At 38.3% G+C, this 16,114-nt stretch overlaps 3 protein-coding genes across 3 annotated transcripts in view; 1 reads left to right on the top strand and 2 right to left on the bottom strand.

The window, feature by feature from the left end:
• Positions 1-2,757, top strand: part of camsap3 (calmodulin regulated spectrin-associated protein family, member 3) — a 32,614-nt gene extending 29,857 nt beyond the window's left edge. The window contains exons 17-18 of the mRNA XM_059559378.1: positions 206-324; positions 449-2,757. Of these exons, the coding sequence (XP_059415361.1) occupies positions 206-324; positions 449-751 (422 nt within the window). The 3' untranslated portion in view covers positions 752-2,757. The remainder of the gene's footprint in view (positions 1-205; positions 325-448) is intronic.
• Positions 2,758-3,194: 437 nt separating this feature from the next.
• LOC132151243 (nuclear receptor subfamily 5 group A member 2-like) lies at positions 3,195-8,635 on the bottom strand. The gene is made up of 7 exons (XM_059559357.1): positions 8,425-8,635; positions 7,720-7,835; positions 7,391-7,532; positions 6,093-6,844; positions 3,985-4,104; positions 3,557-3,704; positions 3,195-3,484 (listed from the first exon to the last, which is right to left on the bottom strand). The coding sequence occupies exons 1-7, from the start codon at positions 8,522-8,524 to the stop codon at positions 3,237-3,239; spliced, it is 1,626 nt and encodes a 541-aa protein (XP_059415340.1). The 5' UTR covers positions 8,525-8,635; the 3' UTR covers positions 3,195-3,236.
• A 2,320-nt stretch (positions 8,636-10,955) lies between these two features.
• Positions 10,956-13,048, bottom strand: soul5 (heme-binding protein soul5). The gene is made up of 8 exons (XM_059559368.1): positions 12,955-13,048; positions 12,777-12,836; positions 12,581-12,665; positions 12,353-12,473; positions 11,817-11,956; positions 11,564-11,727; positions 11,360-11,474; positions 10,956-11,258 (listed from the first exon to the last, which is right to left on the bottom strand). Coding segments are annotated over exons 1-7 (651 nt in total). The 5' UTR covers positions 12,957-13,048; the 3' UTR covers positions 10,956-11,258; positions 11,360-11,395.
• Between the last annotated feature and the right edge of the window lie 3,066 nt (positions 13,049-16,114).

The raw sequence follows: 16,114 nt of genomic DNA, 5'->3' as shown, positions 1-16,114 counted from the left end.
CATAAACTCGAGCCATATCTAGTGACGAACAGTGAACAACCTAGTAACCATCTAGCAATGTCTTAGCATTGTGGTTTGTGAATTCTGCATGGGCAAGTACCATTTGCAGAAAATGAAGCTATTTTAAGATTGTTTAGATTTGGTTATATGATCAAAAAATTTGGACTTTTAAACAGTGACATGCATTTTTGCACTTCCGTTTCAGGACCGAAACTCTACAAGGAGCCAAGCTTCAAGTCCAATAAGTTCATTATCCATAATGCCATATCTCGCTGTTGTTTGGCAGGCAAGGTCAACGAACCACAAAAAAACAAGATTGTAGAGGTGAGTGACCTGTCAGTCAGCCCATTTAGTTCACTCTGGGCACTCATGACTCACTACAGACAGCCAACAAATATTTGCATGGGTCATTTGAATACATGATGTATTTCTTTCTTGTCTACGAAAGGAAATGGAGAAAAGCTCTGCGAACCATTTCCTCATCCTGTTCCGGGATGCCAGCTGTCAGTTCCGGGCAGTTTACACCATGAACCCCGAGACGGAGGAGATGGTTAGGCTCACAGGTATTGGGCCGCGTGTTATCAGTCTCGCTATGGTGGAGTCGATCTACAAGTACAGCTCTGACCGCAAACAGTTCACTGCCATCCCGTCCAAGACCATGTCCATGAGCGTGGATGCCTTCACCATTCCCAACCACCTATGGGAGCGCAAGCGCCCAGGAACCCCAAAGAAGCTTGGGACCCCAAAATAAAGGATGCTGGAAATGCCAACTATGCCTGAGCTGGCCACGTCACCCTGGATTTCTGTCCCCACTCCGGCAGAGTAGCAGGGTACAGTGGAGTGCATGCCTGGAGAAGGAGTGGGATAACTAAAAAGAGGCCCTAATACAGAAAATCCTAAAATAAAGTACTCTCAGAAGTTCATAGCGGGTGACTGTGCAAAACCGTTACAAAGATCTATTCAGAAATCCCCATTGCCATTTTCTTAAGGTATCTCAAGTGAACACAAGTCATATTTAGAAGAAAAGGGCCTGATTGGTTTTCTAAGACTGTACAAAATGTATCCTTGGCATTTTAGATGCAACTTTCCAGTCTAATCTCCAGTCTAAGTAAAATGAATGTCCTCCAGAAAAAGATCCTCAGAAATCTTCCAGCTCCTTCCCTCCTTTACTCACTGAACTGGATCCATTGACATGTAAAGGATGCCCCAGATGAAATTGGATCTTCGCTCTTTGATGAATGTAGGGCACAAACCAATACAGGCCTTCTTATCGTCTTGTTTATCGTCATCAGCTTCTCAGTCTTAAGGGACTGAATGTAGAACTGTATTACAAGGGGGCACAGCCACTCTCCTTTGCCATGTCATGTGAAAAATTCCCTTGCTGCTGTCCATTTCGAGTCTGTATTGCTCTCTAATCAAACCGCCATGTCGTTTATCCTTCCTAAAGTCAGTCATAGACATCTGGATGCCTGCTTTCTTAATGCTTCGGACCTAATCTAACTGGATCACTCAAGGTTTTGGACCTCAGGAGAGCATGTTAAAGACTCAGATATTTTTCCTTCCCGTTTGCTTTAAGAATGAATGAAAAAGCAAAAAGATGCCAGAACGTGCTGTTGATTTCCATTAATGATACTCAAAAAAATGAAGGAAGTCTTTTTAATCTGTTTAGCTGTAACTGGAAAAATAATGTAACGAGAAGAAAAAAATCAAGGCTGATTTAATATACTGTATATCTGAATGCTCTTTATTGCTGATTCTTTCATTTTTGACAATGATTTGTATATTGTGGCGATTTGTAAGCAATGAATAAGCTACCCTTGCTGCTTCACTACTAGAGCTGGATGTGCTGGTGTGAATGAGTGTTTGAGCGGGACCGGGAACAGAATGAGACGGATGGGGAGAAACAATAAAGGCAAATCTAATATTAACTCTCACTTATGTACCCAGAGCGGAATGAACAAGTAGTCCTGTTTGGTGTAATGCATACTTACACCCCGACATGCAGCAGCACATAGTGATATACCAATAGTAAACCAACAGAAAGTGATTATTAAACAAATGCTAAAAGGAAGTGATAAAAGGCAGATGAGCAGCCCTGGTGTCTGCAGCCTTAAACGGTTATTATGTTGTTTATATTACTACGATCTATGAATTGTCTCCCAACTGTCTAACTTGGCCTTATGCGTTTCTTGGATGGCTTGAAGTGGTCTTTTTGTATAAAAAAAGGGCATTAAGTCTGTTTCTCTTTATCAAAGCACTAAAACAACTGATTCAGTCAGGCCACCCTTTCCTGTTTTCAAAGGATCAGATGAAGTACTTTACAGATTTGCTGTAAAGATGTACATATTTTTGTAAAGAGCCAAAAGAATTCATTTTTGAAGTGATTGGATATAATGTTTCTGTCAAATGAATGGGAGATGTGTATTTGTGTGTAGGTTGCATGTGTTTGTCTGTTGGTGAAACGTGATGGTGTAATGTAACTGGATTCTGTGCAATTCTGTAGAATGTTAGGTCACCTAAGGTATATGTATTTATTGGGTAAGGATGAGCTAGAGTTTTCGGTATAGTTCCAGATTTTATTTATGTTATGGCAAATGTGGTGATTCACTCGTTCATTTCAGAAAGCGCATTAATGTTTTCTGTTTTTCTTTTACCGTCTCCATGTTCATGTTGGTAGATTTTGTTTTCTCCCAAATTCTTTGATTATGGATTAATCCCATGTGACAGGATTAGAAAAATAAAATCATTTTTAAATAATTCCAGTTATTTCTCATCGTCACTGATTTTAAGTTCTACAAGTTGTATACATTATATCAGCTTTTGTTTCCATTTTGTAAACATTTAAATTTTTACATGACCATTTCTCTGTTTTTAGTTGTGCTCATGTTCTTGATGGGCTTCATAATCTTAATCCTTCTATAGCTGCATTCTAGACACAGGACACCTGATATCTTTTAATATATTTTATTGGAAAGTCAAACTGATACAAACACAAAGTGTGATGAGCTTCTGAGACTGTTTTTATACATATGGCAGTTTGAATTCTTGCATTTTTGACTGGATGTGATCCATAACTGTAAGGTGAGTGGTTAAAAGAATATGTATGTGCTTTACATCTCATACACTCATAATTGTTGTCAGCCAACAATGACAACTGGATTTGTTCAGAGCTCAAAATTATTAGACACCAAATATATGAAGGCATTTCTAACAACAAGCTTTATTTTGATGGTGTCTCATGTGTGCTTAGCATGAAGCATTTCAGTCAACAATGAGTTGCAAGGAAGATCTCCCAGCAGGTGGCGCTGATACAGGTATTCCTCCACCTGTAGACTGATGCTGCGCACCTCTGGCAGACGGAGCAGCAGCTGTCCAAACTTGTCAGAGTGGCCTGGGTAGGTTTGCATAGTGTGGTCCATCAAAGCCCTGTTTACACGCTCTTGAGTTTGTTCTACCTGCCTTCGATCCTGTACTGATTTAACATCTGCAAAACACATGGCCCTTACAACTCTGGTGCAACAGGACTCGTTCAGATTAAAAGAAAAAAGAAACCCACCTGGATTGAAGAGAACCAGATATTTGAGAGACACAAACTCCTCTCTGTCTAGTTGTAGTGACCTAAGCTTGGAGACAAGGTCCTGGGCTCTGGACACCAAACTACTGAGAGTTGCTCCAGCCTGACTGAAGATGGTTGATACCTCAATCTGGTACAATAAAGGCAAGTCAAATGCAAAGACTCCTAAACTGTCATTAAACTGTAACAGTGGTGAACTGCAGCATTGCCCAGCCCTGTTCTTGGAGGCAAACCAATAGTACACATTTTCCAACTCTTTCTAATCCATACCACCTTATTCAACTCAACAGCATATTAGTAAAGACTGAAATAGATGGGCCAGATAAGGGAGACATCCAAAATGTGACCCGTTGATGGGCTTCCAGGAACAGAGTACGGAAATGCTGGTTTAGTTCTAGAGGTGTTCTTACCTGTTGTCCAGTAATCAGACTTATGCTGCCATCTCTCCCATAAGCCACCTGCCTGCATAAGTGATCCAGGACAAGAAGCTCACTCCAGCAGCTCTGCAGTAACACCATTTGATCCTCCACCTGTAAGAGATCAGGTACTCTAGTTATGCAGCATTGGACAACTTAGACCAGGGGTTCTCAACTCTGGCCCTCAAGTTTAGCTCCAACCTTCATCAAACTCGCTTGCCAGTAACTTTCTAGTAATCCCAAAGACCTTTATTAGCTTGTTTAGGTGCATTTGATTAGGGCTGGAGCTAAACTGTGCAGGAAAGTGGAACTCGAGTGCCAAAGTTGAGAACCCCTGACTTTTGGTCCGTGAAAAGCATAGACAGGCAGCTTTGGTCCTGGAAGTCTACTGTCCTGCAGAGTTTAGCTCCAACCCTAATCCTGAACAAGCCCTAAACCCAAGCCTGAACCCAAGCTAATCAATGTCTTTAGGAAAGCTACTGACAGGCAAGTTTTTTTTCAGAGTTGGAGCTAAACTCTACAGGACAGTGGTCCTTAAGGACCGATGTTGTCAACCCTTGTTGAAAAAGTTACAATTGTTAATCAGATCCCTTCTCATAATAAAAGCATGTACGTTGTTCTGGAGCCTAGGCATCAGCATGGGATGCTGGTGTCTCTACCAGGCTTCTAAAACAGTGAGATTTCTTGTTCAACCAGGATACTAACTCGGCAGCTTTCACCAGCAAGTTTTGCTAGTGGACAGTAAGGCCATGGTGCTCCACTACTTAGACCAGCATCTGACCAGCACTAACCAACCTAAACCAGGTTGGTACATTAACCATGATTTAGGACAAGTTTCTGGATCAAAATTCCAAGCAATAAATCAAATTTTAGGTATATGCAAACGGTAGGGTGACCATATGCGCCGTTCATACGGGACAAGTCCCAGCCAGGATTTTAATAATGCCTAAAATATCCAGATTTTGGCTATTTGCACTGTGCAGGTTGATCGTTGTCTAACATTCATGGGAACTATAAAGAGCAGAGCAGACAGCTCCTTATGCTATTGAATTGCTTTCATGTGTTTGTTAGTTCGTTTGACTTGAAGCATTGTGGTGCACTTTGTTTTTTTGTTTTGTTTTTTGGGATTTGAGCGCAGATTTGTGCATATTTTTCAAGTCAATAGAACAAACAAACACGTGCGCATATTTGCATCGCTTTGATTGTTCCTTCTAGATCTCACCTTCTCACACGCAGCCCCACAATTGGTTGATTATATACAATACCTGCATGTTATTGGTCAAACTGCTCTGGATGTTTTAGGCAATATTAAAATCCTGGCCGGGACGTGTCACGTATGAACGGCGCATATGGTCAACCTAGCAAAGGGGGTAGAGTTAGGGTTAGACTTAAGGTTGGTGTTAGAGACATACACCATTCTTATCAACCAACACTGTCCCTGTGATTTTAAAGGGGTTATGGTATGGTTAGTTTTGGGCAGGGGTGTCCAAACTCGGTCATTGAGGGCCAGTTTAGCTCCAAACCCACTTAAACACACTTAAACCAGATAATCAAGGTCTTATTAGGCTTTTAGAAACTTACAAGCAGGTGTGTTGTGAAAAGGTAGAGCTAACCTCTGCAGGACAGTGGCCTTTCAGGACTGCGTTCGGATACCCCTGTTTTTTGGGTTAGGGGTAGGGTTTGTTTCTTTGGGAAGCAATGATGTTGTAAGACCAATAAAAGATGGTGATCCAGAAACTGCATGAATAAATCGAGGCGAACAGCTCAGAGCAGCAGACACATTCATATTGGTTAGGGCTGCATGATATATCGCATGCAATATTTAATGCGCATATTGTCAGTAAAGTTGGTTCTGTAATCAGCGTTAAACCTCCATCATCTGTGTGCTTTCACATGGAGCATTTACTACACAGAGCCGTTGTTCACTGACAAGCTGCACAAAACCACGATCCTATTTTGTGCATATTTTGCACAGCTTGTCAGTTTTACCACTTTATCGTGCGGCCCTAATACTGGTCTTTACAGCAGTGATACTGAAGATTACACAAACACATAAATCAATATATCCAATGTATGTGCGATCATAGTGCAAACTCTTCTACCTTAAGCTCCTTAAATAGTGTGCTGTTTCTTGCCCACTCCACCAGTCCAAACAAAGTCCGGTCAGCCATTTTGCACATGATGCTGAAGGTGTTGAGACGGTCATGTTTTCCTCGGCAGGCCTGTTCTCTTTGGAGGCTTGCTAACACCCGCGTGCAAAGCTGCTTCTCATCTGGCTCAGCTTGTAGGAGCTCATTTAGGAAGCACGAACTAGGGGTTGGTGTTGAACTGGGAGTGAAGTTCTGTGCTGGAGTTGGGGTAGAACTTGGAGTTGAGGTTGGCGTGAGTGTAGGTGTGAAGAGAACAGTAGGAGAGATTGGAGCAGGGGGTGTCACAGAAGCGGGGCTGTAGCTAAAGGGGAGCTCTCTTTTCTCGGGAGGGTATCCGTGGAAGCTTTGATGGACCGTGGAATCTGGATAGCACAGTGTGTGGAAAGGTAGGGCTGGATCAGACAGTGTCCGGTCTCTGGACATGGTGCAGTCCAACAGCATGGGAAACTCAGACTGGCTCATACTGGGATGAAAGGGCTGAGGTGGATGGTAGTGGTCAGAGCCAAGAGAAGCATGGGAGGGGTTGAGGACATGAAAATCCTGAGGCACAGCAGGAATCAGTGCTTGTGGTCCCTCAATTTTGACACTGTAGGGGACATTGTTTGTCCGGTGATAGGCCCCTTTTTGCTGTTTCGATTGCCTGTCCCGTCGGTACAGAGGTCCAAACTTGTTCCGCCCACCCCTCATTCTGTCCGCACGTACAGCTGTGACAAGTAATTTTACAATTAACTAAATCACACACTGTGTTCAGAAGAGCATGATCCTCACAGTTCTAAATGATAGTTTCTCAAACCAGTTCCTGGAGGCACACCGACCTTAAATGTTTTTCGAACTCTTCCTAATCAAACACACCTTCAGTTCATCACATCTTTCGTAGAGACTCCAAGACCAGGAGTGGATGGGTACAGTAAGGTAGACATCCAAAATGTGCAGTGGTGAGGGGGTCTCCAGGACAGGTTTGAGAAGCATTGCTTCATTAAAGTTGCGTAATTTTACTTTCTTTTTCTTTTTTTTCTTGCTTGCCTGCATATTACTTTTTCCCCCTTACTGGGTCATTAAAGATTAATATTGCAATGGTTTATGGTTTCAAAGATAAGTGGGAACAGGACCAGAGCTATCTCGGATGGCTAATTGTGAATATCGTACCATATCTCAGAGACAATAACTTTTTCCATACATGCGTCTTCTTTTAAAGAACTGAAAGAATATCTACAAAGCAATGGAATCAGTGTTTGGGTTTGCATGCATACCTTCTTTCTTCATGCCAACAGCTAAACATTTCTGAAAGCGGCAGTAAGGACATCGTTTCCTCTGGGCTGGGTCCATTGGGCAGCATTGTGCATCTGCACATGTATAGCGCTTGTTATTCTGTACAGAGCGCTTAAAAAAGCCCTGGTGAGAATATTTGTCTTTAGTATTTAAGAATAATTATATAAATTTAAGAATGAAGATTTTTTTTTAATTATATATATATATATATATATATATAGAGAGAGAGAGAGAGAGAGAGAGAGAGAGAGAGAGAAAATTAAAGCTACTACTGTGTACTTTTTACTTCCTGACTGACAGGAACACTTACCTTACAGCTCTCACAGGTAAGTAGACCATAGTGATATCCTGACACCCTGTCACCACACACAGGACAGCCCTCTTTTTGAATTGCCCTACCGTCTGGGTCTGGTTTTATCTCCTGAGCTATGGGACATAACATTCATTGTAAATAGGAGTGTTAATGGTCCTTTTGTCCACTTTCTTTCTTTGCCACCTTCAGGAAATAGCAAATGAAAATCAAGAAGCCTACTGTAAGATGATCGTCTAGGAGTGGACCATAAGGTTGAACAGTTTAATGACCAGTCTATCTGATAAACCGGCGGAGCAGTCTATTATATCTCAAATAGGCTTAGTCTCTTATCACTCGACTGATTAAACAATGAGATAGAGGGCTTACATAAACCTTACAGTTTGATATTTTCAGCAGCAGGAAAAAGATAAATAAAATGACTTGTAAATGTTTTTTTTTATTATTGTTTAAGCAAATGTCAATTGAATGAAATCACAAATCTTTTTGATTCACATCTTCAGTATGCATACTAAACATGACTGAACTGTTCAGCACAATCAAATCGCATGACAAGATTTTCTGAATATCGCTGAATATCTTATTTCTAATGGAAACTGAATAAGTTATTGACTTCAAATGTTTACTATGCTCAAATGGATTACATTAGCAATTAATGCTATTGCTAAAGTCATTAAAATCTCTAAGACCTTAAGTTCTACTTACATGTTGACGGTCCTTCTTGTGACGCAATGTCCTGTGTGTAATCGGCAGAGTGGAGGGCCGTGGGCTGGGGGTGATCCAGGGGATAGTTTGAGATGTTCATGTTCCATAGGAGAGGGGTGGCATGGGTCACCGTAAGCTGTCATTCATAACTGTACAGGCCTCCAGGACTCAGAGCAGGACAGAAAGGAAAACAGGCACAGACACAGGCTGTCTCAGAGATGGTGTAAAGGCCCTCAGTTGGACTTTGCTCCATACTGAGGGTAATAAACCTGAGTCTGTCACACCTTCCCAACAAGCAAGATCTCATTCATGCAAGGTGCATTGCAGGAGCAGCATATATGGATTATCAGACCAGTCCAACTACAGCCATGTGATTATCAAGTGTTTGGTAAACTCATTACAGTCCTCTGCCTTATTTCTATACATTTAAATCTGATTACTCTAGTGCTCAAATGTGCAACACGTAATATACTGTGTTTTGCTATCTTTTATCAATAAGTGAGGTTCCAGCACCTTTGGAATCAATTACAAAACAAGGAGTCTAGTTATGATGAAGGGAGCAGGTAAGTACAGTGAAGTGGGGTCTGACGTGTAAAGCCATAAAAAAGGGCAAGGGGCAGTGGTGTAGTCTAGTTTTTTTGTAGTAAGTGATTAAAAAATTTAATAAAATCCCCTCCCAGCCTGTTGTAAGCATGCATGATGTAGTTGGATATTGACTCCACTAGAGGGCCACCTTGGGGTTGACTGCAGGGGCTTTCTGTCAGATGAGTTAGACTGTGACATGCGTGAGCAGGTTAGCAGTAGGACCTGCTTTTGTTCTGGGTAGTAGTAGCTGCTGACATATTTGAAATCAGAGGTCAGTTATTTCTACTGATTGTCGATTACATGTCAAAGTTTCCTGAGGTGATGAATATCAGAGACAAGACAGCGCACTCAGTAATTCAAAAGATGAAAGCAGTGTATGCAAGGCATGGCATTCCATCAAAAATGATGGTTTTCACATACCCTTTGCTAGCTATGAAATGAAGACGTTTGCTGCAGAGTGTGGCATTAAGCTGACACGTATAATAAAGTCCCTGTGACACTAAGTGAAAATACCAGTATTTTAAGTGATATGCTCTTTATTTACACTAAATAGCTAGATTGTATTTATACTATGTTAAAATAGCAGAATATCCTGCTACTTTAACATAGTATAAATACAATCTAGCAATTAACTTATTTCAAATAGTGGCAATTATCTGCACCTCAGCATTGTAATACATTATAAAACATTATGCAATAATAACTTGATTTATTTCAAACAAATATATTGATTTAATTCAAATTATTAAATGGATGCCTTCTAATTTGAAAGAAACCCTAGACCTACCCTAACCCTGCCTGATACTTTATTTTCAACTTTTTATTTCCTTACTTTTTCTTAAAAATAAATGCTTTTCTGATGTGATTTGAAATTTGAAAAGTGAGAGAAAGAAAGTTCGCCACAAGACAGATTCAAACCCGAGTCGATCACGTCAAAACAAATACAAAAATACATGCTTTAACATCTGCGCTACTGAATCTGAAGAGTTCAAGCGTTTTTATATAACACTGAATAATCCAATCACATGTTGGTGGGTGAAGCTGATGTCTGCCAACAAGGAGACCTGTTTGCACTTGGTGTAAATAGACACTCGGATTTTTTGAAATTTTTTTTTCCAACAGTTAAACAGTTGCCCACAGAAAGCCTATGGCTGGGTCATCTTTTTCTGTCTGGAAAATTGTGAAGAATGATTCCAAATCCCTCCCACAACTCAAGCATGTTTACTTGACACTAGGTGGCACTATAATGCACAATTTTACTCTCGACATAAGATCAGATCAATTGAATCAGTTCAGCACTTTTTTTTTGTAATTTTAGAAAATAAACATGAATAATCCCTGAATATTAATTTATGTTTTGTATCAGATTTGGCACATCAAGTTTTTTTTTAGGCCTTTATGGTTATACTTGTGAGCAGTGAGAAAGTGGAGCGCACAGGTGGAAAAAAACACGTAGGCTAAATTTTATTTAGAAGCAATTGCAATTAGGTACTCTTTTTTTTTTATCTCCATGGCCAGAAAGTAAGAGGAAATAGTTTGTAATGCAAATTAACTTATATTTTAGTGGTTACTTTATATCCCACGTCTTAGTAATAAAAGATTTCAATTCATCACAAGTCAATATTCACGAGTCAGTAGATTCAATTGTAAGTGGTTGATCATCTTGCAATTCAGAATTTATAAACTATCTACTACATTTTGTGAAAACTGGCATGAAGGTAGTGCAACCATAAGTGTTCACTGGCTTCTGTGCAAATAAACCTTTTACCATTGGTCATTAACTGCATCCGTCACATCAAGGCTGTCAAATGTAAATATATATTTAAATATAAAATATAAATATAAATATATATTTTCAACCAGCTTATATATTAATATAAACATAAATGTAAATTAAACATATGACCCATAAGTTGTAAAGAAAAATCCCAATAAATCACAAGATCTGATTTTTTATTTTTATTTTATTTTTTAAAACAAATGTTTATAACACATGCTTATAGACCAAATATCATCCCTTGGAGGTTGACATTTTTTTGACATATGCCGTTTTCTTTCTTTTTTTTAAATGTTTTCTACTAAACCAAACCCAACTCTTTTACAGTATATGTGCTAATGGTATAATACAGTGCTAAATATGTATCCTATACTCAGTAAAAAAAAAAAAACTAAACAAAAAAAAAAGACCATGTGAGGCAGTTTAACATGCAATGACTACAGGAGTACATGTAGTTCTGCACTCTGTGGCTCTGAAAAAGAAATGACAAATAAATGTCTAGTTAGACTTTTGATAGTTTTCCTGTTATAAATATAAAAATAATTAATTTTCTAATTTAAATGAATCATTTACCTTTAAAAGACTTGTTCGAGAGGAAGCTCAGAGAAATTATCCACTCCTAGGACACACAGGCTCACCCTTAACAATAACCCAGGCCTCATTGTGTCTGTTCATAATCTTCATCGGGCTGAAAAACACACAAACGCAATACAATAAACATAACAATGACTGAAATCAGAGAGCGTTACAGGCAGAAAGGAGGTAAGCTAAGTGCACCTGTTATAGCCAACATTATAGTGGTACTCTGTTTCATAAGTAGCTTGTACATTGTCCAGCGATGTTTTCAGACTCTCAGTCTGTGATTTGGCCACAAGTGACATCATCCAGCCCCCGTAACTCTTGACATATACTTTCAAATCCGGAGTGTCTGTTAAGTGTACCTACAAATAAAGTGCAGGAACAAGTTTTATATATATATATATAAATGTTCAGTTAAATAGAAATCACAGAAAATATCAGTGAGACCCACAGAGGAATCAGTAGGTTTGGGTGGATTGGCCTGGTATTTGGAGGGCAGGAGGAAGCTGAGACCATAGACTGATGACTGCCACATGCTCGCATTCTCATTGACTTTAATGAGGACTGGTGCAGTCATGTCAATCTTTGCACCTAGAAAATAAGGGTTATAATTTGATTATAAGGATAAATTTGAAGGTTTTTTTTAATAATATGCTTCCAATGAACATTAAATGTTTTCTTCATTTCATTTGCATGTTTTAATATTTGTCATGCTATTTCAGTTCATTACAGGACACTGGACAGCTTAACCGTTTAATGCACTTTGTTATTGTTCCGGTTACTTTCTGAAGGAAAGCACATTTACATAATGTTGCAAAATTTGGACTCGCAGACATGGATTATTTTACTATGTCTTCATCTGAAGAAAGAAAGTTCTACATCTGGGACGCATGAGGATGAATAAATAATGAGCAAAGTCCCTTACAGGTTTTAATGTCCTTGAGAACATTTGGTCCTCCACAATGTTTGACCCCCAAACAAACTCACCGGCCTCATTTTCTCCGGTGATGTATTTATAAAGTTTCCTGAATGCTCTTGAAGTTGCAATTTCCATGAAATAGGATTCAGCTTCTGTGGTCACCCACTTAGCAGCTTCATAGTGGCGTACCTGAAGGAATAGAGCACTTCATCTCATTACCATGATCTGTTTCAGCTTGTCTTTTAAAATTTTGAGATCTCTTTACTCTTTCATGTTTTTGCAGTCTTGTATCTCACCTCGTAACCATCTCCTTCACAAACCAAGTCAAACAGAAGGCACTCTTTGGTCTCTGTGCAGTAACTGGATTCACTTGTGGAGTCCCTGAGAGATGCACACGCAATACATTCAGCTTGACCTTTACACAACAATGCAAATATGATCCCAGTGGTGTGGCTATTCTACTGCTGCAAGAGAAGTTAAAACGAATCTCACCCAACTCTTCCGTGTACTGTCACTGCAAAGAGCAGCAAGATCAATCCTTTCAGACAAATCCTTAAAAACAGAAAAAAATGAGGTTACTTTTAGGGAACTCTAGCAGTAGTAATTTTTATGGTGCTGCTGTGGTTTATTCTGTACAGCTGTGTAAGAGAGTAAAAGCTTCGGTACTTACATGTTGTAGAATGTTGTAGCTTGAAGCTGTGCAGAGATATAGTATGCATATACGTGCCTGCAAGCTGTTATTTATACATGCAACGTTATGAAATCTGTTCCCTCCTTCAAGACACGCCCCAACTCTGCATTCATGTAAGCATGTTAAGTAAGAGTTTGTCTTATCCACCAGGGACAGTATTTCATCTTTTTTATTTATTATTTGATTATCAAATAGCCATGTCTATCCATTCGATCTTAAAGTAATGATTCTAAAAATATGCTGTTGTTCTAAAAATGGTCTAAAAAACTTTTTTTTAACATTATAAAGAACCATTTGTGGAATGAAAAGGTTTCATGAATGTAAAAGGTTTTTAATGAATGCCTATAAAGAAAAATTATTTTTAAGAGTGTACAGTATATTGACAGACATACTTTTATATGTGTACAGCATTAATTACAGCTCAGCATTGCTTTTATTTTTATGCAGTGTCGTGTTTGTGATTATTTACTGGGAAAACTAAGTTGGCTTTTAAGGGTAGATAGGGGTCTCATGAGGTTGTTACACAATAACTTCTGGATTTCATTCAAAACTAAACTGTATCTTAATGCATGACATTCGATCAATATGGTCACTCTGTCAATGACATATCAAAGCACTGATGTAAAATAAGCAAACAGAACCTTTGACCGCTGACTGACCACAGCTCTGTTCACAGTGTGCAGTAGTGAATGTGACAGTCATCCAGATGTTTAAGTTGGCTAAATGTCAAAATTGCTTAACTTTTTTAGAGTAGAAGAGGGATATTATTTCAGGTGACCAACTGCAACTGAAGCCTTTGATAAATGGACAGAGGTTGTTGTTGATCATATAGAAAGTACAATAAATGCAAATATGTTGCCATTTTTGTTTTAATATCTCTTCAAGGACATCTAATCAAGTAATGTTTTAATACATAATTATTTATGGATGCATAGTTTGAAATGTAACAGACATTTAGATCATTAAACTGTAGTTTTGTCAGGGTAAATAATAATAAAAAATGATTTTAAAATACATTTAATTTTAAAATAAAGGTTATAGTCTGAAAGTAAAAATAATTGTACTTTCAGACCATAACTTCTGTGTTTTCTGGGTGAAGCAAAATCCTTTGAGACCCAGAATTGTGTTTTTTCATTTAATGCCCACATGGAGATTATAGCTCTTTATGTTCAATTCAGGATATATTCAAAGGTTTAGCTCTTTGTCTCCTGAACAGTGCTGGTGCTCTCTGATATCTTTTGTTTAGGGTTTTGTAATGCTTGTACAAGTGTTGGGTGTAGCTGGGTGTCTTGTTTCATGCATTGTTCACTAAACATGAAAAAAAGTTCTCTAAACATCTGGTATGATTTATCATTGCAGTTACGCAAAAGACAGCATTATGCAAAATTATGATATAACAGCAAAGACAAACTGCTCATAAATCATCCACATTTATCCCAGATCATTTTGAATTTGACACATTAATAGTAGGTTTAACACACTGTTTGTCTTTGGCTATAATTTCCCCCATGAGATGTTCCCGAAATCTTCATTCGGAAAAGTATTAGAGTTCACCGTGCAACTCTTATGTGTGTTTGACAGTTGTTATGCAAGACTGACATAACAGCAGATATGTTTTATTCATCAAGAGTTGTCTGCTTTTTCTTCTTAAGTGCCTGTATTTGTTGTGCGAAGTGCAATCTCTGACACACAGGGGCGTAGATTATCCCTCCCCCCCACTTTTATCATCACGGAAATTCGTCCCCCGCACTTTTTTCGGGCAAATGTGTTCGTATAGAGGTTTTCAAGAGCTGGTGTGAATAAATATAGATTTAAACTCAAAGAGACAGGATAGTCTGCGCATGACCTGATGTTTTCTCGGACCGAGAAGGCGAGATGAACATCACAGAGCGCTAAACACTCGGTGTGTGTTTCATTCATACTCAAAGCCGGAGGACGCTCTCGCGCAGAAAGACATACCAGGAAACTCCTAATATGGGCAATAGCGTCCAGCTATCGTTGTTTTTGTTTTTGTTTTTTTCAAGTCCAAAAAAATCTCCAGCAGGTGATAAATAAAGTATATGAACAATGCAGTGCTAATTGACATAGCATTTATTGCAGAATATAAACTATTCTGCATTATTATGTGATAAACAGTGTTTGTAGTATATAAACAAATCATTATTATTTGTTATTGTCCAGCAGTTTTCTAAGAAAACTGAAACTGAACTGAAATCTTCAGATTTCTAAGCCAATTAAAAGCTAGAAAATATAAAAAAAAAAATCAGAAATAATTCTGATATTCTGAGTTGCTGCTTAAATAAGAAAAAAAACTTGTATTATGATAATGTTGAACAGCTGAGTATAAAGTTTCTTTGATGAATAGACAGTTCAGAAGAGCAGCATTTATCTGAAATAGAAATCTCTTGTAAAATGATGTCTTTATCATTACTTTTGATCAATTAAAAAAATCCTTGCTAAATACAAGTATTAATTTCTATCATTTATTTAACAAAACAAACAAAAAAAATTATACTGACTAAGCTTTTGAATGATATAGTGTATAATGTTGCAAAAGCTTTTTATTTCACATAAATGCTGATCTGTGGATCATTCTATTCATCAAAGAATACTGAAGAAAATGACTCCTCTGTTTTGATAATCAGCAAATCAGCATATTAAGAATGATTTCTGATTAATGTGACACTGAAGACTGGAGTAATGATGCTGAAAATTAACCTCTGATCACAGGAATACATTACATTTAAAACATGTTCAAATAGAAAACAGTTATTAATAGTAAAAATATTTCATAATATTACTGCTTCTGCTGTACTTTGGATCAAATAAAAGCAGGCTTCGTGAGCAGAAGAGACTTCTTTCAAAACATTAAAAATCTCACTGTTAAAAAACTGTTGACCAGTAGGCTATATAGATTACAGAAATTTTATATCGTAATGTTTTATATAGGTGTGTGTGTGTGTGTAATTTCTGTCCCCCTCACTTCTGAAAAGATGGCTACACCCCTGCTGACACAACAGAGGATTATAGAGAAATATGAACTTTGAATAAAAAACTAGAACATTTTGAATGTTGAAAAGTCAAACTGAGTAGTTGGAATAATCTAATGGAATAATCTTCTTACACCTTTATACATTGG

Source organism: Carassius carassius, chromosome 1 (genome assembly GCF_963082965.1).
Source record: "Carassius carassius chromosome 1, fCarCar2.1, whole genome shotgun sequence".
In the NCBI taxonomy this organism is placed as follows: domain Eukaryota; kingdom Metazoa; phylum Chordata; class Actinopteri; order Cypriniformes; family Cyprinidae; genus Carassius; species Carassius carassius.
The sequence above is the reverse complement of the archived record's forward strand: the minus strand, read 5'-3'. Positions and strand labels throughout refer to the sequence as shown.